This window comes from Dicentrarchus labrax, unplaced genomic scaffold (genome assembly GCF_905237075.1).
Source record: "Dicentrarchus labrax unplaced genomic scaffold, dlabrax2021, whole genome shotgun sequence".
Lineage (NCBI taxonomy): Eukaryota > Metazoa > Chordata > Actinopteri > Moronidae > Dicentrarchus > Dicentrarchus labrax.
This window is the reverse complement of record NW_026136722.1, coordinates 11,905,135-11,924,908: the sequence shown is the minus strand read 5'-3', so window position 1 is coordinate 11,924,908 and position 19,774 is coordinate 11,905,135. Positions and strand designations below refer to the sequence as shown.

General features: G+C 42.8%; 1 protein-coding gene and 1 long non-coding RNA gene across 2 annotated transcripts; one reads left to right on the top strand and one right to left on the bottom strand.

The window, feature by feature from the left end:
* Window positions 1-907: 907 nt before the first annotated feature.
* s1pr2 (sphingosine-1-phosphate receptor 2) lies at window positions 908-18,175 on the top strand. The gene is made up of 2 exons (XM_051387497.1): window positions 908-1,859; window positions 14,969-18,175. Exon 2 carries the CDS (start codon window positions 15,092-15,094, stop codon window positions 16,205-16,207), a length of 1,116 nt encoding a protein of 371 aa, XP_051243457.1. The 5' UTR covers window positions 908-1,859; window positions 14,969-15,091; the 3' UTR covers window positions 16,208-18,175.
* LOC127356070 (uncharacterized) lies at window positions 17,524-19,641 on the bottom strand. Its single transcript, XR_007881885.1, has 2 exons — window positions 19,410-19,641; window positions 17,524-18,758 (listed from the first exon to the last, which is right to left on the bottom strand). It is a non-coding gene; the product is annotated as an uncharacterized LOC127356070 (long non-coding RNA).
* Window positions 19,642-19,774: the final 133 nt, after the last annotated feature.

Here is a 19,774-nt window from a genome sequence, read left to right as displayed (position 1 = left end):
CCAGCACTTCAGTGGAGAATACAGAAAGTTAACAACAGAAGCTTTGAAGATGTGCGGTTAAGCCGTTAAAGTTGTCTCCATGTCCTGAGATTGCAGGTTGAAAGATTTTGGCAATCCTAACAGAAGTATTGCAAAGATGATGATTTTTTTCACAAGTTGTTCTTCTCCTTTTTCTTTCCACATACTAGCTGCTGCTGCGGGGGCGGCAGGGATGAGTGCGGTAAAAGCGGTTGCACAATCTCAATCTTTTCTCTCCCAGTAAACCATCAGCAGACATGAGTCAAAGTTGTTGAAACTGTTTGGTAGAGACCAGTCGCACGCAAGATTCATGCGGGAACTGATGAATTTTAACTGGGGATGTTTCATTTCTATAGGTAGACTGTATGATGAGCAGCGAGGTGCTTTCCCGCTGCACTGTAATCTGATGTCATTCACTCAGGTAGTACAATATGCGTGCGTCTGGAGAAGTACCACCTGCTTCCTGGACTGTGGTCATGTATAGAGAGAAGTTAAACTGAATCACCACCCTCAACAGTTCTGTTTTGTCTAAACACTCTTTCATTTTCTGGTTCCATCTGCACCTTTTCTTTCAATGTTAACTCACAATTCCAGAAGCAAATCTAAATGTATTTAGCACATAAGCCTTGGAGCTCCTAGATATTTTGTAAGATAACTAATAAACACTATAACAACATTACGGAGCTCCTCTTTCTCATCACAGACACATGACATCATAGCCACTTGGGATGACTTTGGCTTTCAGCGTAATGACTGTGAAGACATTATTACCTCATCTGGGGTTAGACAGAGGCAGTTTCTCTGACGCTAGCACTTGCCCCTGCTGTATGTCTAGGCACAGCCCTAATGACTAACAAGCCCTGACTTACCTTCACCTCACCCTTCTTATTAAAGCTATACCCAGACCTGAGGGAGAATTGAGAAAACCATAACAATGACTCATCACAAACAACTTTCAAAATAGTGTTTGAGAGCAGATCTATATTTTATTTTTGCTACTTTAACACTCTTTTTTTTTTTTTTTTAATTTCACTGTCATAGACCTTTAGATGTGCATTTTCAGCTGGCCACTGCTCTCAAGGGAAACTGAGCCAGGATGAGTTGAGCGCGGACTCACTGGTTCATGCTGGGATCTGCAAAGAGAGAGGAAGTGAAGAGGTGGAACATCTGGACTTCATTTGTGTGCTCCAGAGTGGGGAAAAGGTCCAGAAATAGGCTTTCAAAGTATTTTCCATATTAATTGCCGTTTCTATGGCTATTTCGATGCTGAGGCTCGCGACTCTTTATGGGTAGGCCATATGACGTTTCCATACACTTTGTCTCTCGCGTGTGGGTGTGCGTTTGTGTGTGTGTGTGTGAGAGAGAGAGAGTGAGTGTGTGACTGCGTATTGTGTGCGCGCCGCCCTGACGCTGAACAGCCCCGTGGAGCTGTTGTTTCCCAGAGAGCAGAAGGACAATCAGGCGGACTGTTGGATTAGAGCGACAAAAGAGAAAGTGCGATCTCTGTTTTTAGAAGAAAAAAAAAGTATTTTCTGGTGTTTTTTTTTCTTTCTTTTAAATCGCTCCTCCGTTCTTGGAGTCGTCGCGCTTTCGGGTGATCTTTGTACGGTTTCCGCGGCGGCGCACAGACCGGCAGAATGGATTTACTACTGGCTAGACAAGACACTAGTCCTCCACCAAAGTTTTGATTGTCATCGTCGCCTCTCGACCCCGGAGCTGAGGGGAAGGCAGCTGAGCTTTGACGCGGCATTTGTGGGGACTGGTGGCCACATGTGAGGACATTTGCTGACAAATACTTTTCGGAGCGTCTTCTCGCTGCTCTCCACTAAATCTCTCATGGGGTAAGTAGTGGCACCTTCTAAGCATAGTGTTAGAGTGACAGTCTGCATGTGCTGCAGCAATCTTAACAAAAGGATTTGACTTGATTTGTGTCTCTCCCATTACTGTAAAATGCTTCACAGCTTAACATCAAATGAGTTCATTTCTTGGGCTTTACATTAAAAAACAAACAAACAAACAAACAAAAACCACTCCAACAAACACTATAATAATGAACTGAAAGTCTCAAAATCTCGAAGTTTGCCACTGACTAACAAACACCTATGACAGACAGTAGGATGGCCCACATTAAGCAGCACGCCACTAATACACTTTCATGTGCCACAAGTAGGAACAATGAATGTGTGGACTCCGTGTGACAGCTGCGTTTGTTAAACACAGTGCGCATGTTTTAATGAATAACATTGTGTGTTACATATTAACACACAGGGCTACAGCTGTCGATCATGCAGGAAGGGGTGGGGGGTTTTCTGCATCATACTTTGTCTGCATAGCTGTTGTTGGTGGCTGAGATGAGCTGCGTGCACCCCAAGCGCGTCCTCACAGGGGCCTCCGCACACACACAGGTCCGCGGAGCCGTTGCACAGCCTGCTGCGCCCCCCTCCCCTGTGCTCTGCCCCCTCCGATGTTGTTGAGGCTTGTTCATCCGTCACTCTAAAGAAGGCATTGTACTGAAAGGATGTATTAATAAGACAAAAGCCCCTATTATCCCCATGTACCGGAGTTAATCTCATGGGGCTAGAGATGTGCTCCCCAGAGGAAAGCAGCACAGAGCCTTAACAAGCAAGGTCTTAAAAGACTACTGCATATTGTTGTTAGACATGGAAATTAGCAAAATATAATATACATTTGAATACACACTAACATATTATAGGAAAGTGGATTGTAATTGTATATTGGAATATCATTTACAATCGTTTTGGACATTTGCAGGTCTGTACCATCTTTTGCAGGCCTAGTAGTTACATTTCCTTATCACCACTCTATACTGGCCAAACAGCACGTTGTTTCCTTGTGTCCTAAAGAGTAAATTCTGCAGAGAGGGATACATAGGTGTCAGCAGTCCAGTCATGAGGCATCCTGTTGTGGGAGACTCCTCAAATCACAGTGAGATAAGATGATAAGGTGGAGGAACTAATGTTTATTGCCTAGATAAAAGCCCCCATCCATCATCCTCTCTCCTGTGGTTGGTCTGGTTCAGTCTGCATGGTGTTTTGCTCATTAGCAAGACTCCCCGCAACTGTCTCATAGAGGCATTATCTCAAGCCACAGCATAGATTTCAGGGTGAGAAACCAAACTCTCAAATGCACACAAAAAGCCTGTTGAGTTAAGACTAGCAAACATCTTACTGTGATAACATCAGGAGTAGGGGGTGAAGAGGAAGCACGCTCAGCAGCATTTTAAAAGGACTATCAAGTGCCGAAAGCCCTGTCAGCAGCTTCATGGGCTGCTGGTGTTGTGCGAGAGCAGCTTGGCTTGTTTGGGGCGTACACGGCCCGCTCATGGACTCAGGTGCTTCTCCCAGCATGCCTTGGACCGTCTGAAGACAGGGCATGATACAGCCGGCTGGCCGTCTGCGTTTGGTCCATGTGACCACATGGCTCATTGCACCAGAACAACACCCATCACCCCACCAGGTCTGACTGCTGCCAGTCTTCTTCACACACTACACCATCCTTGGCCTGGGTGAGAGTAACCCCAGGGTGCTGCGAACAGCGCCAACTTATTGGCCAGACACTGCACAGCTCCCGGCACACTCAGCCTTTCACAGACATAGAGCACACATGGTATTAGTCTTACCAGTCTATATAGAGGGACTTTAAAATCTTTTATGTTAGAGCACAGGCAGACTGTCTCAGTCCAGCAGCCCATGACATCATGAGTTCAGGGTCTGTATGTTGCTGACCCAGCTCACTGTGCTCAGTGGCCCTGTTTTCCTCCAAAGATGACTGCTGTAATCAGACCCTTCTCGATGGGGACTGCCTGAGATAGCGTGAGAAATGAAGACAAATAAATGAGCTGAATAAATAAATAGATGTATAAGTGCATGACTGGATAAATAAATTAATGGTAATTCAGCAGTGGGAACTGGATTTGCGGGACTTTTTTTAATGGAGCAGGTCACTAGGGGGTTGAAGGCGGGGATGGGCGGTGGGTGGGTGGGTGGTGTCGATCCCTGAAGGATGCTCGGGTTTCAGTTCAGGCCTGAGAGCGGTCTGCGTATAGGAAACAGCACGAAGGCTTTTGCTTTGGGAGACTGACTTCTCTTTTGTTGTCTATACTCACCACTTTATTCAGCCAGATCGGACGGGTAACAACACTGAAAGATCAGAGGAGCAACCCGCCAGAGGCACCCTGGCTTTTACCTGGTTAAATGAAACCAGTCAGAGGTCCTTACATAACTTTTAAAAAAGAATAGGAGCCAGATCATAGGAGACAATGCATGCGTTTATATATTGCCTTTGTTTTGTCGTCTTTCTCTGTGATATTAATAGGGTTCTGCAGACAGTCAGCTGGGTTCTGCATGCTCAGAGTTCTAGCTGGTGCTCCCACCATTGCCTGAAAAACACTTTCCTTGGGTGTGGCAGCTGGAGCAAAATAAACGCCTTCTGTTCGCAAGCTGCTGAAGCGCAAGTCACAACACACAGCTGACAGCATGTAGCTTTATGATTCACAGCCAAGAGCTGGGAGTGTCTGAGATCAGAGAAATAAATATGGCGTCCTCTGCTTTTTACCCATTTTGTAAACATAAGTGAGAATAGTTTGCATTTGCTCCATGCTGGCAGGTAGAGAAATGCACGTGCACAAAACAACCTTTCTGAGTCACAAGAAGATGCTGTCAGTGCTGTTTGGAGTATTATACAAACATTTACATAAGCTAATGTTTGGTGGAGAAAAAAAGTGTCTCTTTGACTATTTTAGGAAGGTGTTTTAACCAATGAAAGAACCCATTAGCTTTAAAGTATCTTCTTACATTCCTTTTCCACTTGAGGGACTTGGACAAACTATAAGACCCCCCATGACCAGGCGCTGATGCTTGTAGCAGCATGCCAGGATTTCCTAACACTTTCTGGGGTGGGGATAAGGCTGTTCTTCTTCTGTCACATTTCAAGCTTGGATCAGCCCTTGTTCCAAAAACGCTGCCAGTTGGAAATAATGCTGCAAATGGTTTTTAGAGCTCTGACAGGCATTTTTCATTGTGCTGCATTGCGCCACGGAAAGGAACATTACAAATCTTTCAGATTCAATGACAAGTAGATTGAATACAAGATTTCTGGTTACTGCTGTGGCTTTGGATGGGATCTGTAGCACTTTGCAACCTCTCTTTAGGTTATGCATTGTGATGATTTATGTACTGGATGGGAACAACCTCACACTGTCTCTTCTAGCGGCAGGCTTAATCAGTGTGGTCATGTCGTGGTTTACAGATTTCTGGTCATTCTCAGCACTGACTCTGGAGCGATCTTGGAGCAGGTACACATGAAGATGCTGTGGTTTTGGAGACCTTCTCCTCATCTTTCTTCTTCTTTCTTGGAAGCCTTTGTTACCCAGTCAGCTTTGTTTGTGCAGCTGGAAAACTCCACAGGATTACTTCAACACCCCACCTCCCCAGATCCAGGAGTAAGCTGGAGACAGTTTTCTTGGATTTTGAATTGCCCCATGCAGCCAGTGAAAGCCTGTTGAAGCCATTCCCTTTGTTTGGAACTGAAAGTTAACTTAGTCTCTCTTCCTAATAAGCTCTTTCAGATTTTCTAATGACTGACTTTCAAAATGAGGCAAAATTGCCAACTGTGATGGTCTGTTTTGTTAAAAAAAAAAAAGAGCTATTAAGATTGTTTATCCTGTCAAAGCCTCTGCTTCAGTCTTTCCAGGCTTAAAGACATGATGGAATTAACCTCCAGCCAAACACAAGCTGGGTCATGACAGAGGCCAGACTGCTCCATTGCAATAGACAGATTGTGTGGAAGTGGGTTCTGTTTACGTCAAACTAATATGACAACTGCTCAAACATGTTCATTTCAGATGAGCCTCGTCTAGGTCAAAGTCAAGTAGCCGTTTTCTCGTACCCTCTGAAAAGCAACACCACAGAAATACTCACCTTCTGACCTGTTTGTTATTTTTTACAAAATATCCTTTGGCAAGGCACTCTGCCCAAACCTTGCATAAGGCTTGGTAAAGTTCCATAAAAAACCAAGTTGTTTAAAGTGGTGCCTTTTCTTTAAATTTTTTATTTTTTTCTTACGTGTGTAAGGTTGCCAGGAAGTAAAACAGACATAGTATCCCTCCAAAACTCTGTAATATTAAATACCCTTGGGTCTCATTCCATGCACACATTCACTGGTCTTTAAATGCAGGTTGTAACTGTACTGGCCCTACACAAATATTTCTTTTACAGTTTAAGATATGATGTTCTCATGCCAGAAAGGCTGAGTTTTTCAAGAAATAAATTTGCTCTTCAAAGCAAGAAATTATTAAATTGTATAAAATACAGAGGAACAACTGTGGAATATGTGGACACAACAATGTTCCCTCTCCAGGCAACCATGTTTTTCTCCAACAACAGAGCCTTGTTTAATGGATCTGTGTTTGCCAGAGGAGTCTGGAGTTGTTTTCCAATGCTGGACCACGAGGAGCGATGGAGGGCCTCCATCAATTCATCATCTTATCAGTGGGCACTAGGCAGAAGCAATCAGGGCGGCTTTGTACCCCATGTGTTAGATGGTATCATTTTCCATTGTACAGTGCTTTGTTTTGTCGCCAGCACCTTCCTTTCTCTCCTCTGCTGTGCCTTTGATTTTGGCATGCTGTCCTATGACTGTCTGTAATGATGAAATGAAAATTACTGCAACATCAGGGGAACAAACCTGCGTGTCACATTCACAGCAACCATCCACGCTACCGAAATACACAATTGCATATGTTGTTACGTGTCCTGTTCACTAGCATGCCATGCAGCAAATTATTACATGGTCTCTCATGGCAACCTCACACTTTCCCAACGCAGGAACAGAACATGAGAAGGGGTGGAGTTCAAGGTCTAGCAAAAGAGTAGAATAGGAGCAAGGAGCCAGGACAAAAGAGACCTAAAAGAGGGTTCAAAGCCATTCATTAGGGGAGATCTCATTGTTGAAACAAGTGCATGGGAAGGTGTTAGAGGGTCAGATTGACTGAAACTTGAATCAAGCATTCAGACTTGAGGTTTCTGCTGCAGACCAGCCAGACCTGATCTAACTCCACACAGCAGCCAGTGTACATGTGTCTGTATTGAAGACGCCATGTGGTTAACACTTGCTTACCTTTAACACAATCAATTCAAAGCTGAGCAGCATTGTTCTGTGGTTTAGCGCTGTTCCATGTAAACGTATATTCTAGTTATTTTACTTTCTCATATAACACATCTCAGGACAGTGTGCACATGCATGCTTTGGAAAAACATAAATGTGTCTTCAAGGATTAATTTTAAAAATTATTCAGTAAAGCTACATAACATACATTTTTGTACTGACAGGAAGATTTAAGATGCATACACAGTTCTGGGAAATGTTTTTATGCAGCGCTTCATCGTTTCCTGAATCGAGAGCTGATGGCATAGTATGTGCTGTAATGAACTCTTTAATAGGGGACCATAAGAACATGTCTGTCCCAGATGTGTGCTAAATAAATCCCTCTTGATGTGCATTTAATCACCTCTTTGTGGCCTTGTCTTTTGATCTTTGTGGTGAAGTTTAAAACATATGAGAGGAGGAGGGGGTGTTAGAGTGAGGAGGATGAGGCTCTGCAAATCAGGGAGCAGCATGAAAGGGAAATATGCTAAATAGAGCGATATAAAAACATGAATAATATGGAAGCTAGTGACTTAAGTTGACAAGAATGGTCCAAAGGTATTACAGTAATTGCCTCTCAGGCGCCACCCTTGGAGAACCCCCACCCCCTGAAGGGGCAGACTAGGGGGGAGGACGTCTGCCGGTCATGCGGGTTATGGCTCCTGAGGCTGTATGATGCCCTTCTTTACGCAGCTCTTTGTCTCCAGCTCCTCTCACTGCCACTCTAAGAGCCAGAGCACATAAACAGCTGCTATAGATAAAGCATTGCAAAGTTGCGGAGAGGAACAGAAAAGAAGACACTCAAGTCACTATGAAACACACACACACAGAAAAAAATGCTTTTTGTTCCTGACTGAACTGTGTTGACAGCCTGGACCCCTCAGAAGAGGCTGTACCCAAACTGTCAAACTGTTTGACGAGTGAAAGGGCAATCCCTAATTATATGATGAAAGCCCATGTATCGGGGACACCCACTCCCCTAATATCTATCAGCTTATATGCCGCTTTAATGAAGCATGATTGTGTTAGCATAATAACGGTCAGTGAGAGAGGAAGGTTGTCTCTTGGAGCTAAAATTAAACCTCGAACACACAGTGGAAGACCAAGAGGGAACCGTTTTATCTGTCAGGAAAAAGGAACTATTTTGTTCTTTTCCTCTCATCTAATGTGGGTATGCAGGTACCATGTCACTGATGGAAACTTCCAAAAAATACTTCTGTATTCCTTTCTGTCAAAAACGGATGTGATAAGTGATCTGCAACTTGGTTTGGCAAGTTATAAACATATCTCTGCCAGGTTTTTTTGGGGGTGTAGATTGTTGTTCCCCCAGTTGAGTTTCTCTCCAAGAAACTGTGAGATATTGCAGGCAACCATCTCATATCTCTCAGTCTGTTCTGCCTCTCCACTGTGCAAGTTACAGCCTGACACTCACACAGGCTCTCTTCTTTCTTGTTTTCCGTCGTCAGCCCACACTCTTGTCCCTAGAGTACAAGACTACTATGTGAAAAGTCACTGTCAGAATGTTTCAGCCTTTCTGTCTCAAGATTTTACTACTTTGATTTGCAGTGTTTAAGAAATATCAGTTAACTGTAAATATCATATAGATAATAAAGAATAAACGTGACTGCATGCTTTGCACTCTTAGTTTCAATATTGTCTGTTGACTGCTAAAGAAAATGTTTTTGTGGTAGAGTCTGGTCTAGAGGTCTTGAAGTCTATATTAGGTAACAGAACCGTATACTTCATACCACAGTAGGAAGTTGAGATTGCTGATGCTTAGGGGCTTAGTTTGACCTCAAACAGGTATCCATGTTATCTTTGTCAGCTGTGCGTCTTTATAGTCACTGTTTTGAGCATCAGTTTTATCAGTAAGCGTGGCTTGTAACAGAGATAACAGTGACAGCTTAAGATAAACTCAGGCAGTTATGACTGTTCTGGGATTATTTTGACCTTATAGGGGAGACACTGCTAAATAAGAGTCACTGTGCATGACTGTTTAGTCTGTGCCTTGACCAATGTCATTTGAAGGACCAGGATGCAGGTCAGTCATGTAACAGCAGCAATGTGAACCCTCTTCATCCCAGTTACAGTGATACTGAAAACATTAATGCTTTTCCCTGGAAATTGCCTGTGTACAGTCAATAGTGTTACTGTGGTGATGTGAAAAGATTTCACACATACAGCCCTCAGGCTCAGTGATGGATAGAGCGGCAAGAGACGCTGCAGCCACCTGCCAGCAGATAAGGTTCATCACTGTGTTTTCTGTCCTTGCATAGCGTGACTGCATGGATCTGCTCAATGCAAAAAGGCCTGCCTTAACGGGCCCATGTGTGCAGTGGCTTGTGACAGCTTAGAGGAGCACTGAGCTGGAAGTGTAAAGACAAGGAAGTATAGTATGTAATCGCTGATAAAGTTTAAGAAACGTGGACAGAACTGTGGGTGTTCTTTAAGCATGCATCTTTCAGTTTTGTCATTTCCTTAGAATTAAAACTGCCTGTGGTAGCAGTGGTGAAACTTTGCGGTTGTAATAGTTAGTTGTATTTTTTCCTGCGTGTCTGACATGTCAACACTTGACTGGGGAAATATTCTGACTACATTGCTGTGGTTTGCACATGGAATTTTCCTCCTAGGAGCCACAGCTCTCCTCCACTCTATGAGGTCACATTCACACCTTTTGGTCTACTTCAGCTGAAGTCCAAGAAAAAACACCTTGAAACATTATTTCTGATGTTTAGTCGGCTATCTCACAGAGTTGCTATTTCCCAGAAATGCTAAACAGTATTACTTTCTCATGTGAGTGCTGGTCATCATGGTTGCAGCACCCAGGCTGTTCTTTGGTCTATAGGTCACTTAGAAGAGTAGAGGGGAGAAGAAAGGTGTAGTGTAGAGTGATGCCATTTACAGTTACAGTAAAACACTCTTAGAGGTAAGCTATAGACCAATATCACCTTAAAAGACTGAAACTAAACAGGAAAGAACAAATCACAGCAACATAGGCTTTCTGTGTATCCATGATGGATTACCTTGTGGCTGTTCTTAAAGGGACATTGTGTAGTGTTTTAAGTATTTTATTAACTAAAATCAATGTCTGCATTCATAAATGTGTCCTCATTGGTGTAAAATGACCTCTGCCAATGATCTGACTTATCCTCGTAAGCGAAGAATTTCTTATCTGTATATACATTGGACGGGCAAGTCCATGGAGGCTTCCATGTCGTTCTGCCATTTTGAAAAACTATAATCGCTGAGAGGGACATAAAGCACTAGCCTACCTGTCTAGCTAATCCACAACGCGTTTTGCTTCAGAGCCAGCGTCAAGTGACTGAAACCAGCTATAACGAAGAAGGAGATCAGTGTGAGGCGCTTGTCACTGCCCCGGCACATTTGAAAGTCTGCATTGCACTTCAGTTAATAATGGAGGATCATACTTATGCTGAGCCACAGGAGAAGGAATCCTCGTCGCCAAAAAGCGAAAAAGGGAATTAAAAAGGCAACGTGACCCAGGGAATTCAAAAAACGAGGGTAAACATCGGGGTAGCTTTTCCCAGGTGGAAAGAGCTAATGAAGGAGAAAGACTTTCAAAGGGACGCTGAAGTTGCCTGCTTTCTCCTCGACAGGTAGGCTTCTTGGTACATAATGGCTACCATAGTTGCAATACGTATTTGAAAACGCGAGGCACTAGAGAGCACAATTGTTGAATGCAAAATACAATTTCACCGCTAGATGGGAGAAATTCCTACACAATGTCCCTTTAATTTATTCCAGAAGAAAAGCCTGGTGTACAGTTGTACAGGAAGTCATTAAATCTCCCTAAAATGTAAAATGTACGATTAACTTTTTTGTATTACAGTCTTAACAAAGAAGACATTTCTGTTACAGCCTCATGCCACTCGCTTTAGAGGGCAGATTATGTAGAGATACATTTGACCATGCTGTGAAAACAGAGGCTATATTGGAACTATGTTGCCACTACAGCGAGCTGTGTGCAGGGAGTGCGAAAAGCTGATGGAAAAAGATGTGTTACAGGATGTTTCAGACCGCAAACTGCTCAACAGTGAAACCTGCTGAGTGATTCTATTAAACAAACAGTAAACACATTGCAATGCAAACAAGATAAGCTGCAAATGTAAACTGCTCAAATACAAGGTTAGACACTGCTCTTATCTAAGCCAAAATGTTTGTGGGAGATTGTACATGTGAGTGAAAAGTGTGTGTACACAGAAATGCAGGTTTTAAGTACAGTGTAACAGGTAGCAGGTGGTTATAATGGTGTGGTGTTGCCCTGGTTTTTGGGAAGCAGACGCTCTGCTAATTGGGGCTTATCAGGTGCTTCTGTGAAAAACACCTGAGGCTTTTGTGGAGCCGTCAGTCCCATGATGGAGAGGGGAACTCTGTCTCTTGTTAGGATTAGGAGAAAACAAGAGTCAGCTTTCAGCAGCAACCATCGCTCCTGTTTGAATCATCTTTGGATGTTAAAATCTAGGCTGTGTATGCACCAATTTGCAACTGTGGTTCCATGGTTTTAATGTTGTATGTGTGGTTGTGAGAAGTAGGCATGGCTGTGAAAATTCAAAATAAACTTTGGTAGCGTGTGCTATTTGACAAGACCACAAGAGCATCTCTGCATCACTCCTCAAATCATGAGAAACAGGTAGTTTTGGTGATGCTTACAGAAGCTTTCTGATAGGATATCCTGTCTCATTTCATAGGTGTCTGTCTCTTTGACTTCCTTTGTCTCTTTGACACTCATTTATACCCTGCTACCTGTATCTGATTATTTCTAGACAGGATAGTATGCTATTTGTCCTTCTGTAATCTCTTTAATCCATCGCCTAATACTCCTATATATATATATATATATATATATATATAATGATGTGTCGCAATGGTGTTGACATTTATTTATGAAACTAAGGAAACTCAAAATGTTCCATCTTCTCTGTCCTTGTAAAATCCCCAATTAAGAAGTACTTTGAATACATGTATTTCCAACATCTACATACTTATGAATATGCATCACTTTGGAACAAATTAATACAACTTCAGAGTATATACCTAATGTTTAAATTTTGAATTATTTCAACTTAAAGGCCAAGTGTGTAAGATTTAGGACAGGATGTATTGGCAAACACGGAATATAGTATTCAAAGGCAGGTTTTTTTTATCGGTGTATAATCACCTGAAAATTGTTACCTTAGAGACGTTTCTATCTACAGAGGGACTGGGTCCTCTTCTATGGAGTCCGTAGAATGTGCATTCATTGCAAAGGTGAATACCGTTGAATAGATTGGACGTTTTCTACTGGAAATACTACACTACATCAGATGCACAATAAATATATTTAAATATACTTTTGAGGAGTGGTGTAATGGAATTTCCCTGCCACTTAAACTGTTCAGTAAATATACTGAAGTATAGTTTTTTGGGGTTTATGCTGCTGTTGTTATCCCATTGTGTTAGATAGGAAAGGAGTCATTGGTCAACATGGTGGAACAACATTTTTGACAATGTGTTATGTCTATTGTGAAACTGAGACAGTGATGTCTGGGTCGAACACAGGTCACAACTTTGACGATGGCTCGGCTGGGAGCGGTTACATCACCAATCACAGTCAAAGCGTCTGAATGGCACCCGGCAGGTAGAGGGGCAGGTAGAGGGGCAGGGCAGGGCTGCGACGAGACAGTGCTGCAGGGAAACCAGCCTGTCAGGTTTCCCACACACAGTGAAATCCCTTGATGACAGAGGCCAAGGACTGCAGGTGACAGGAGGACCTTGAGCTGTCTACACAATACATGACAGAACTGTCCAGGGAAAACCTGGCAGAGCTGAGACAAAAGATAGAGCAAAGCATAACCAGCGTGTTTTTTTTCTCTTAGCAGACTGGAGACTGTGGACAAACAGAACTAGTCTATGTCGGCTGACTTTTCCAGTAATAAAGTCATTATAGGCTGAAATAATGTAACCTAATGTAATTACGCTGGTGCAGCTGGCACATGTGCTCAGCCTCAAGCCTCCTATTTGTGTCTATTAATGGAGCAAAAAAGGATGGCGGGGAGACAAGCTGTCCTGATACAGCGGTTCTGATCGGAGAGTGCTCAACTTTAAATACATTTCTGCGATGATACAGTTGCAGCAGCCAAATGGAAGTGCGCTGTCCCATTATTAAGGCAGAAGGGCAAGGCTCTCCACACTGAAGGAGACTATTGTTCTTTGTTCCTGCTTGAGGAAGCAGTGTGCTGGTTATTACTGGCAACCAATAGCAGCTGTGCGTCGAAGCTGCATACATGCAGGGGAATTCTATACAATTCTATGTCTGTCACAATTAGCTGTGTGTGTGAAGATCGTGCAGAGTGAAGTTCAGTGCAGTGCAACGCGTCATATGGATCAATTTGTGTGTGTGGACGTCACAGTGATGTCTCAGATTCCTGGCTTTGTGTCCAGATGCCGTTCCACATGCATGCTCTCTGTCTGGCTTTGTCTCGCTCCCTCTCAATCTTTCAGTCTCTCGGGTTTTGAGTCAAAGTGCACCAGAACAGAGAAGAGGTACGGTCCCAGTTTCCACTAAAGGTTTCCAGTTAAGAGCTGCTGCAGCCATTCAGGCTAGTTGCATCAGTGTTCAATTACCTCTGGAGCTGGGCTGCAGAGGGATCCTGTTACTTTTGACAGGTTTAAGACACCAGCTCCACCTCTAATTAGATTTCCAGAGCCTCCAACTTTCCTTTGTTTTCAGGCCCGTAGCTACAGTCCATTTTGTTTTGTTTATAGGTTTCTTCTAGAAAAAAGTTCTAACAAAATGCTCATAAAGCACCTTACGACATAATGTCATTATGTATGGAAAGTAATTATTCTGACATGGCCTGCACACAAAGGGGAAAATCTTTGCTGTACTGAACACTTTGAACACAAAATTAAAATGTCATATGCAAATGTCAAGTCTTACAAAGCTGTTTTTCACACACTCAGGGAAGCTCCCATCCTTTCCTTCTCGAGTATCTATTTGATTTGCTGTTGACATTTGTGAACTGGTTGGAGGGGGCAGGTTAGGATGAAGAAGTCTGGCTGATCCACAAGCTAATCTGAAGTTTCAAGAGGTAGCTCACTGGAATGGAATGGTTTGCTCCCCACAACAATGCCGTGTGTTGACAGCCGAGTGCTCGGACGGGGTTAGTGGAATGTCCCCTTCAGACTGTGAGCGCGGCCCTTTGTCTGAGCACCAGCACTCTGCCTCATAGACTATTTATCCTTCTACCTGGAGATGATCTGTCTGCACAGGTTCACCATAAAAAACAAAGATCTTTTATAATGATGTACTCCCTTGCAAGCAACTGAATTATTTATTTCCATTCCTTTTGTACTGCGAAAATGCTGCAACCTGTCTGCGTGGGTGTTCAGTTTGCGATGTAACAAATGGACACAGTGAATGCGGTGCGTTCACTCTGTGGCCATTCATTTATGCGATTTGTTGGCCTTAAAATGTCAACTCTTGAATCTGTTATCTGCAAGAGCACCTCAAGGACATGGATAATAAGGGGTGTTGAAACTCTGATCTACTGCTGTTCCTCCACTCTTTGACTTTGGGTCATTGTAAGGACTTCTTCAAGTCAATTTAAACACATTAAAACATGTTTCCACTGCACAGACTGAGAAATAGGTTGTTGCCTGGTTAATTTGTTTTGAGTTTGGCCAGTGCATTGTGTCATCTTTGCTAAAAATGTGTTTTCTTCTATCACAGTTTATTTCATTACAATAAGTAACCCAGGCCTTCTCTTCCTTTCTGTGTCTGCAGGTGACCCACATAGAACTCCTCAGATGTGACTGTGGGACAGGCAGTCTCCCTCCCATCCTGGGCCCTCTTCCTGTCCTTAAAGGCAACGATTATTTGCTTAGACACTCCAACTCCACTGTGTGAATGAATCTTTGCCGTAAAGCCGCTGTGCTCTGCCACCCTGTCACCATGAAGAGCAAGTATTCCCAGTACTACAATAAGAGTCTGATCCACTCCTATTATGCCTTTGCTAAGAACATGAGCACTCAGGAGGTGGACAAACGTATTGAGAATAAAAAACAGCTCACCACCCTCAACATTGTCATCGTGGTCCTCTGCACCATCATCATCCTGGAGAATCTGCTGGTCCTAATTGCTGTCTTTCGCAACAAGAAGTTCCACTCTGCGATGTTTTTCTTCATCGGCAACTTGGCATTCTCTGACCTGCTGGCAGGCTCGGCCTACATAGCCAACATTTTTCTATCAGGGTCAAGGACCTTTGAGCTGATGCCTGTGCAGTGGTTCATCCGGGAGGGTACAGCGTTTATTGCTCTGGCAGCTTCAGTCTTCAGCTTGCTGGCGATAGCTATAGAACGCTATATTGCTATCACCAAAGTCAAGGTGTATGGCTCCACCAAAACATGCCGGATGTTTCTTTTGATTGGAGCTTGTTGGGTCACCTCCATCCTGCTCGGAGGACTTCCCATTATCGGCTGGAACTGCATCAACAACCTCCCTGAATGCTCAGCAGTTCTGCCACTCTACTCAAAGAAATACATCCTCTTTGTTGTCACCATTTTCAGCCTCATACTACTCTCTATTGGCATCCTCTATGTGAAGATCTATTTGATTGTACGCTCCAGCCACCAGGAAGCGACCAACTCGCCGGCCTATGCCCTTTTGAAAACTGTGACTATAGTGCTGGGTGTCTTCATCATGTGCTGGCTGCCCGCTTTTACCATCCTCCTTCTAGATTCATCTTGCAGGATACAATTCTGCCCTATCCTCTCCAAAGCAGACATATTTTTTGGCTTTGCCACTCTGAACTCAGCGCTTAACCCAGTGATCTACACGCTGCGCAGCAAAGACATGAGAAAAGAGTTTCTGCGTGTGTTGTGCTGCTGGGGGGTGCTGCAAAGTGGGCGGCCGTCTGACCGTTGTCTGGTCCCTCTAAAGAGCTCCAGCTCTCTGGAACACTGCACCAACAAACATGAACACCAGACCACACCAATCATGCAAGATTGTACCACATGTGTCTGATATGTTGCACACACATCACAGTGATTGTCTGTGTGTGTGTGTGTGTGTGTGTGTGTGTGAGTGTGAGTGTGAGTGAGTGAGTGAGCGAAAGAAAGCATGTGTGTAAATCAGATCATGTAAAGAGGCTGTGATAAGATGGAAAGAAGAAACGAGCACACCCTGGACTGACATGCCTGGCAAGACTGCGACACAGCTATCTATAATGCAAACTTTTTTTTTATTACAATCAAAATTGTGTGAATTCACAATCAGCATTCAATCGATTCACCCATGCAGCAAGGTGTAAAAACATTTCAAGATTGAACCAATTGCGTAGGTGAGAACTTTGAGAAATGTGAAAAGAGCTTTTTCGTGGGTACTCTAAATATTTAATATGGAGTTGCAAACAATTTTCATGTATATGCCTGTCATCTTGTTTTTCTCAACATGTAAACCCCTTTTAAAAACCAAAAAAAGAAACATAACATGCATAATATCATAGTTATGGTGAGTTGTTTTGGGCCTTTAAAGAACTGCATCAATGCAAAGCTTGCAATGCTGCACTTTGTAGATTACTTCAGAGATTGTTGTCCTTTGTGAGGTTTATCTACATTACTCTCCTTTACTGATATATGTATACATTAGGCCTACATATTCATCCACTCATTCTTTACAGAGCTGGAGGCAGTGACTCCACAGACGCCAAATTATCACGAGTGCTCCCTTAACAAAACCAGGGCTATATATTCCCTATATAACCTTGCTTAAACCATTTGATTAACTACAACAAACTTACATAATCTGCATACATTTAATGCATGAACTTCTAACTTATTTGTAAGCGCTGATGTGTATAATATATTCCAGCTCCAGCTTCCATCACTAACACCCCTTCCCCCATTTGTCCTCATAATCTGTCCCTCTTGCTTTTACTGTTGTCTTTTGTATCTTAACAGTTTCCGTTGAGGAAGGCCTAATCAGAAAGCACATTTCCTGAAGTGAGTTGGCACTGATGAATCTTACTCAATGACAGCTGTCTAGCAACTTTTACTAATGGAACAGAGGTCTTGACAGTGTTGTAGCAACGTAGCAGCAATGTGCGGTCTCTGTTTTTACCTTCCTCTTAGGGAATTTGGCTGAATGTATGTATGAAGTGTTTGGGGCAGGCGCTCCACTATTGACAGTATTATTGATCATTTTGAATTACCAAGTCATTGACGAGCAGAGAGTGGGATGAACATTTCAGATCACTCTCACTGTGAAGTCTTAAATAGCACCATGAACAAGAATTTGTTGTGAACATCCTGGTTTAATTTGCTAGCCATATGCCTTGTGCAACTAAAGATGTAAGCACGTCTCATCTTTCCAAAGACCCCTCACCTCCCCTACAAAATAGGAGAAGATCCGGTTTCAAACGCACAGGGGGGATCTGCCCTCCTGGGAGGTCAGCTTCATCCTTATTCTCTGACATCCTACAACATGCAACTTCCTTCAGCCATAGGAAGTCCTGTTTTTCATTGTCCGGTTCCTGTTGTTCAGGGTTAGACTAACCTTCTTCCTGTAGACACATATTTAAAACTCTTCTCTCCCTCCGTGTATTTTATATTGACTTTTACATTTAGACGGCCAAGTACAAATGGTGAAAAGCACTTTGGCAGCTTCAGTGATGTTTGCTTTACCCCAGGTTTTTTCAGATGGAGAGGTGTTTTAATCTGTCTACCTAACACTTCGTTGTGTTGCCTGACTGTATGATTTAAGAAAAATGATAAATACATGAATACATATGTGTGTTTGTAAGTATGTATGTATGTATCTTTGTACAGTATGTATGATTTGTGTTGTATGAAATGTCTCGTGTGCAATAGCCTTGTGTGTCCAGTAGCACGCTGCCTGTGTTAAATCGGTACAATCTGAAACACTAATGTAGGTACATAAACTTTTTGTTAATTGCATTCCTTTTTTTATAAAATAAATGAAATACTGAAAGAATCCATTTTGCATGTTCGAGTGTTATTCTCAGCTGAAAAGTAATGGCAGCAGTAGCTTTTCTGCAGGTCCTGAGATGCCTTCCTATTGTGCTTACATCTATTCAAAATGCAGCATTTAATCCAAACATGCTCTGACATGGTAAGAAAAACACTAGCTTCAACATGAAAGCCTGAAATTGTATATGCAAATACTGTTTACTAGCCATTTATCATGGCTCTCTTACCTAATAAAATTGTTCAGTTGATTGAAGACTAAAGCAAGACAGGGCTATGATGGGAAGCTGGGTAGAGGGCAGGCAGGGTGAAAATGGGGTGTGGTAAGGAAGAATGTCTATTTGTAAGATGGTTTTTCTAAGACAAGCATAAAGAAAGGTCCCGGGAGAGGTTTTCGAGTAAGGGGGAGACTTGGGGTGAGGGGAGAAGCTGACTTATAGCGGCCTTGGGAGAGTTGGGCCTGTTTCCTGTCAGACGTCCAGGATTCCTGGGTGGGAACACTGGCTGAATCAGCCCCAGGAGGCTGCGCTGCTGGGAAGACTGCCAAGTCTTTCCAGTGCCCTGCAGGATATGACATCAGACTCAGAAACCTGTAGGTGAAGTTGTACACACAAACATATAAGTCAGCACACAAGACCAAAGTGAGTTTTTCCCTGCAAGAAAGAATCATTAGGAATACTTTATACTAGAAAACATAGAAACGCCAACACACTTGATCGTGAATCCTCTCCATTAGATTATGTAAATATAGTATGCACACAAATACACAATGGCCGAAACTGCCTCACATGGAAAACTGATAAATGCTCAACAAATATAAATCTACAGACTGAACTTAAATGAGGTAACTTTTGGTTGATGTGGCCAGGTTGGATTTGCATGTAGCCACAAGCAAGAAGAGGACAAAGACTCCTACTTTCTAACTATCAATCAATCACATAGTGCCACCTTGTGGTAAAATTAGCACATAGCAAGCCATACTTGAAGCATGTTCCATATTCTTTTAAACGAAAAGTCTGCAAAATAAAATCACAGAAGTCGTTAAAATGTTTATTTATATTTACATATAAAAGAGAGAGACAAAGAGAGCATCATCCAGAACTGAAATCATGAACATACAATATAGTAACACAGGAAAGTTAGTCATCTACTGTTACCCTGCACTAACACAACTACTCTATTATTCACTACAAGCTCAGTGTCATCTATTGAATGGGTCCAATAAAAGTACAGATACATACCATATCTAATGGGGAAAGACATTTATTGCTAGTATTACTCATTAGTAAACAACGCTCAGATTGCTTCCGCTTGGTCAGTCGTCTACAACATCTGGAAAACAGCAAGGGTGGGTCGAGTTTGTTGTCTATTTAAATAAAATCATGTTTTTAAAAAAACACAACCACGTGGCAATCACAGGTGAGTTATAAAGACGATATGCTATGCGAAAAAAACGTTTCGTATTCAAACGATGCATTCAGAAGAGAAATATTACGTCCCACGGTGATACTGATTCACCCTTAGATCGCCGTAATGGTACAGTCCACAACACCCGGGTTTCCGCGCGAAAAGACGGCCCGCGCGCCCGAATTGCTTATAGCATCCA

Bases quoted from the DNA above. Each gene is read 5' to 3' on its own strand.
- s1pr2 (XM_051387497.1), top strand. From the start codon at position 15,092: ATGAATCTTTGCCGTAAAGCCGCTGTGCTCTGCCACCCTGTCACCATG.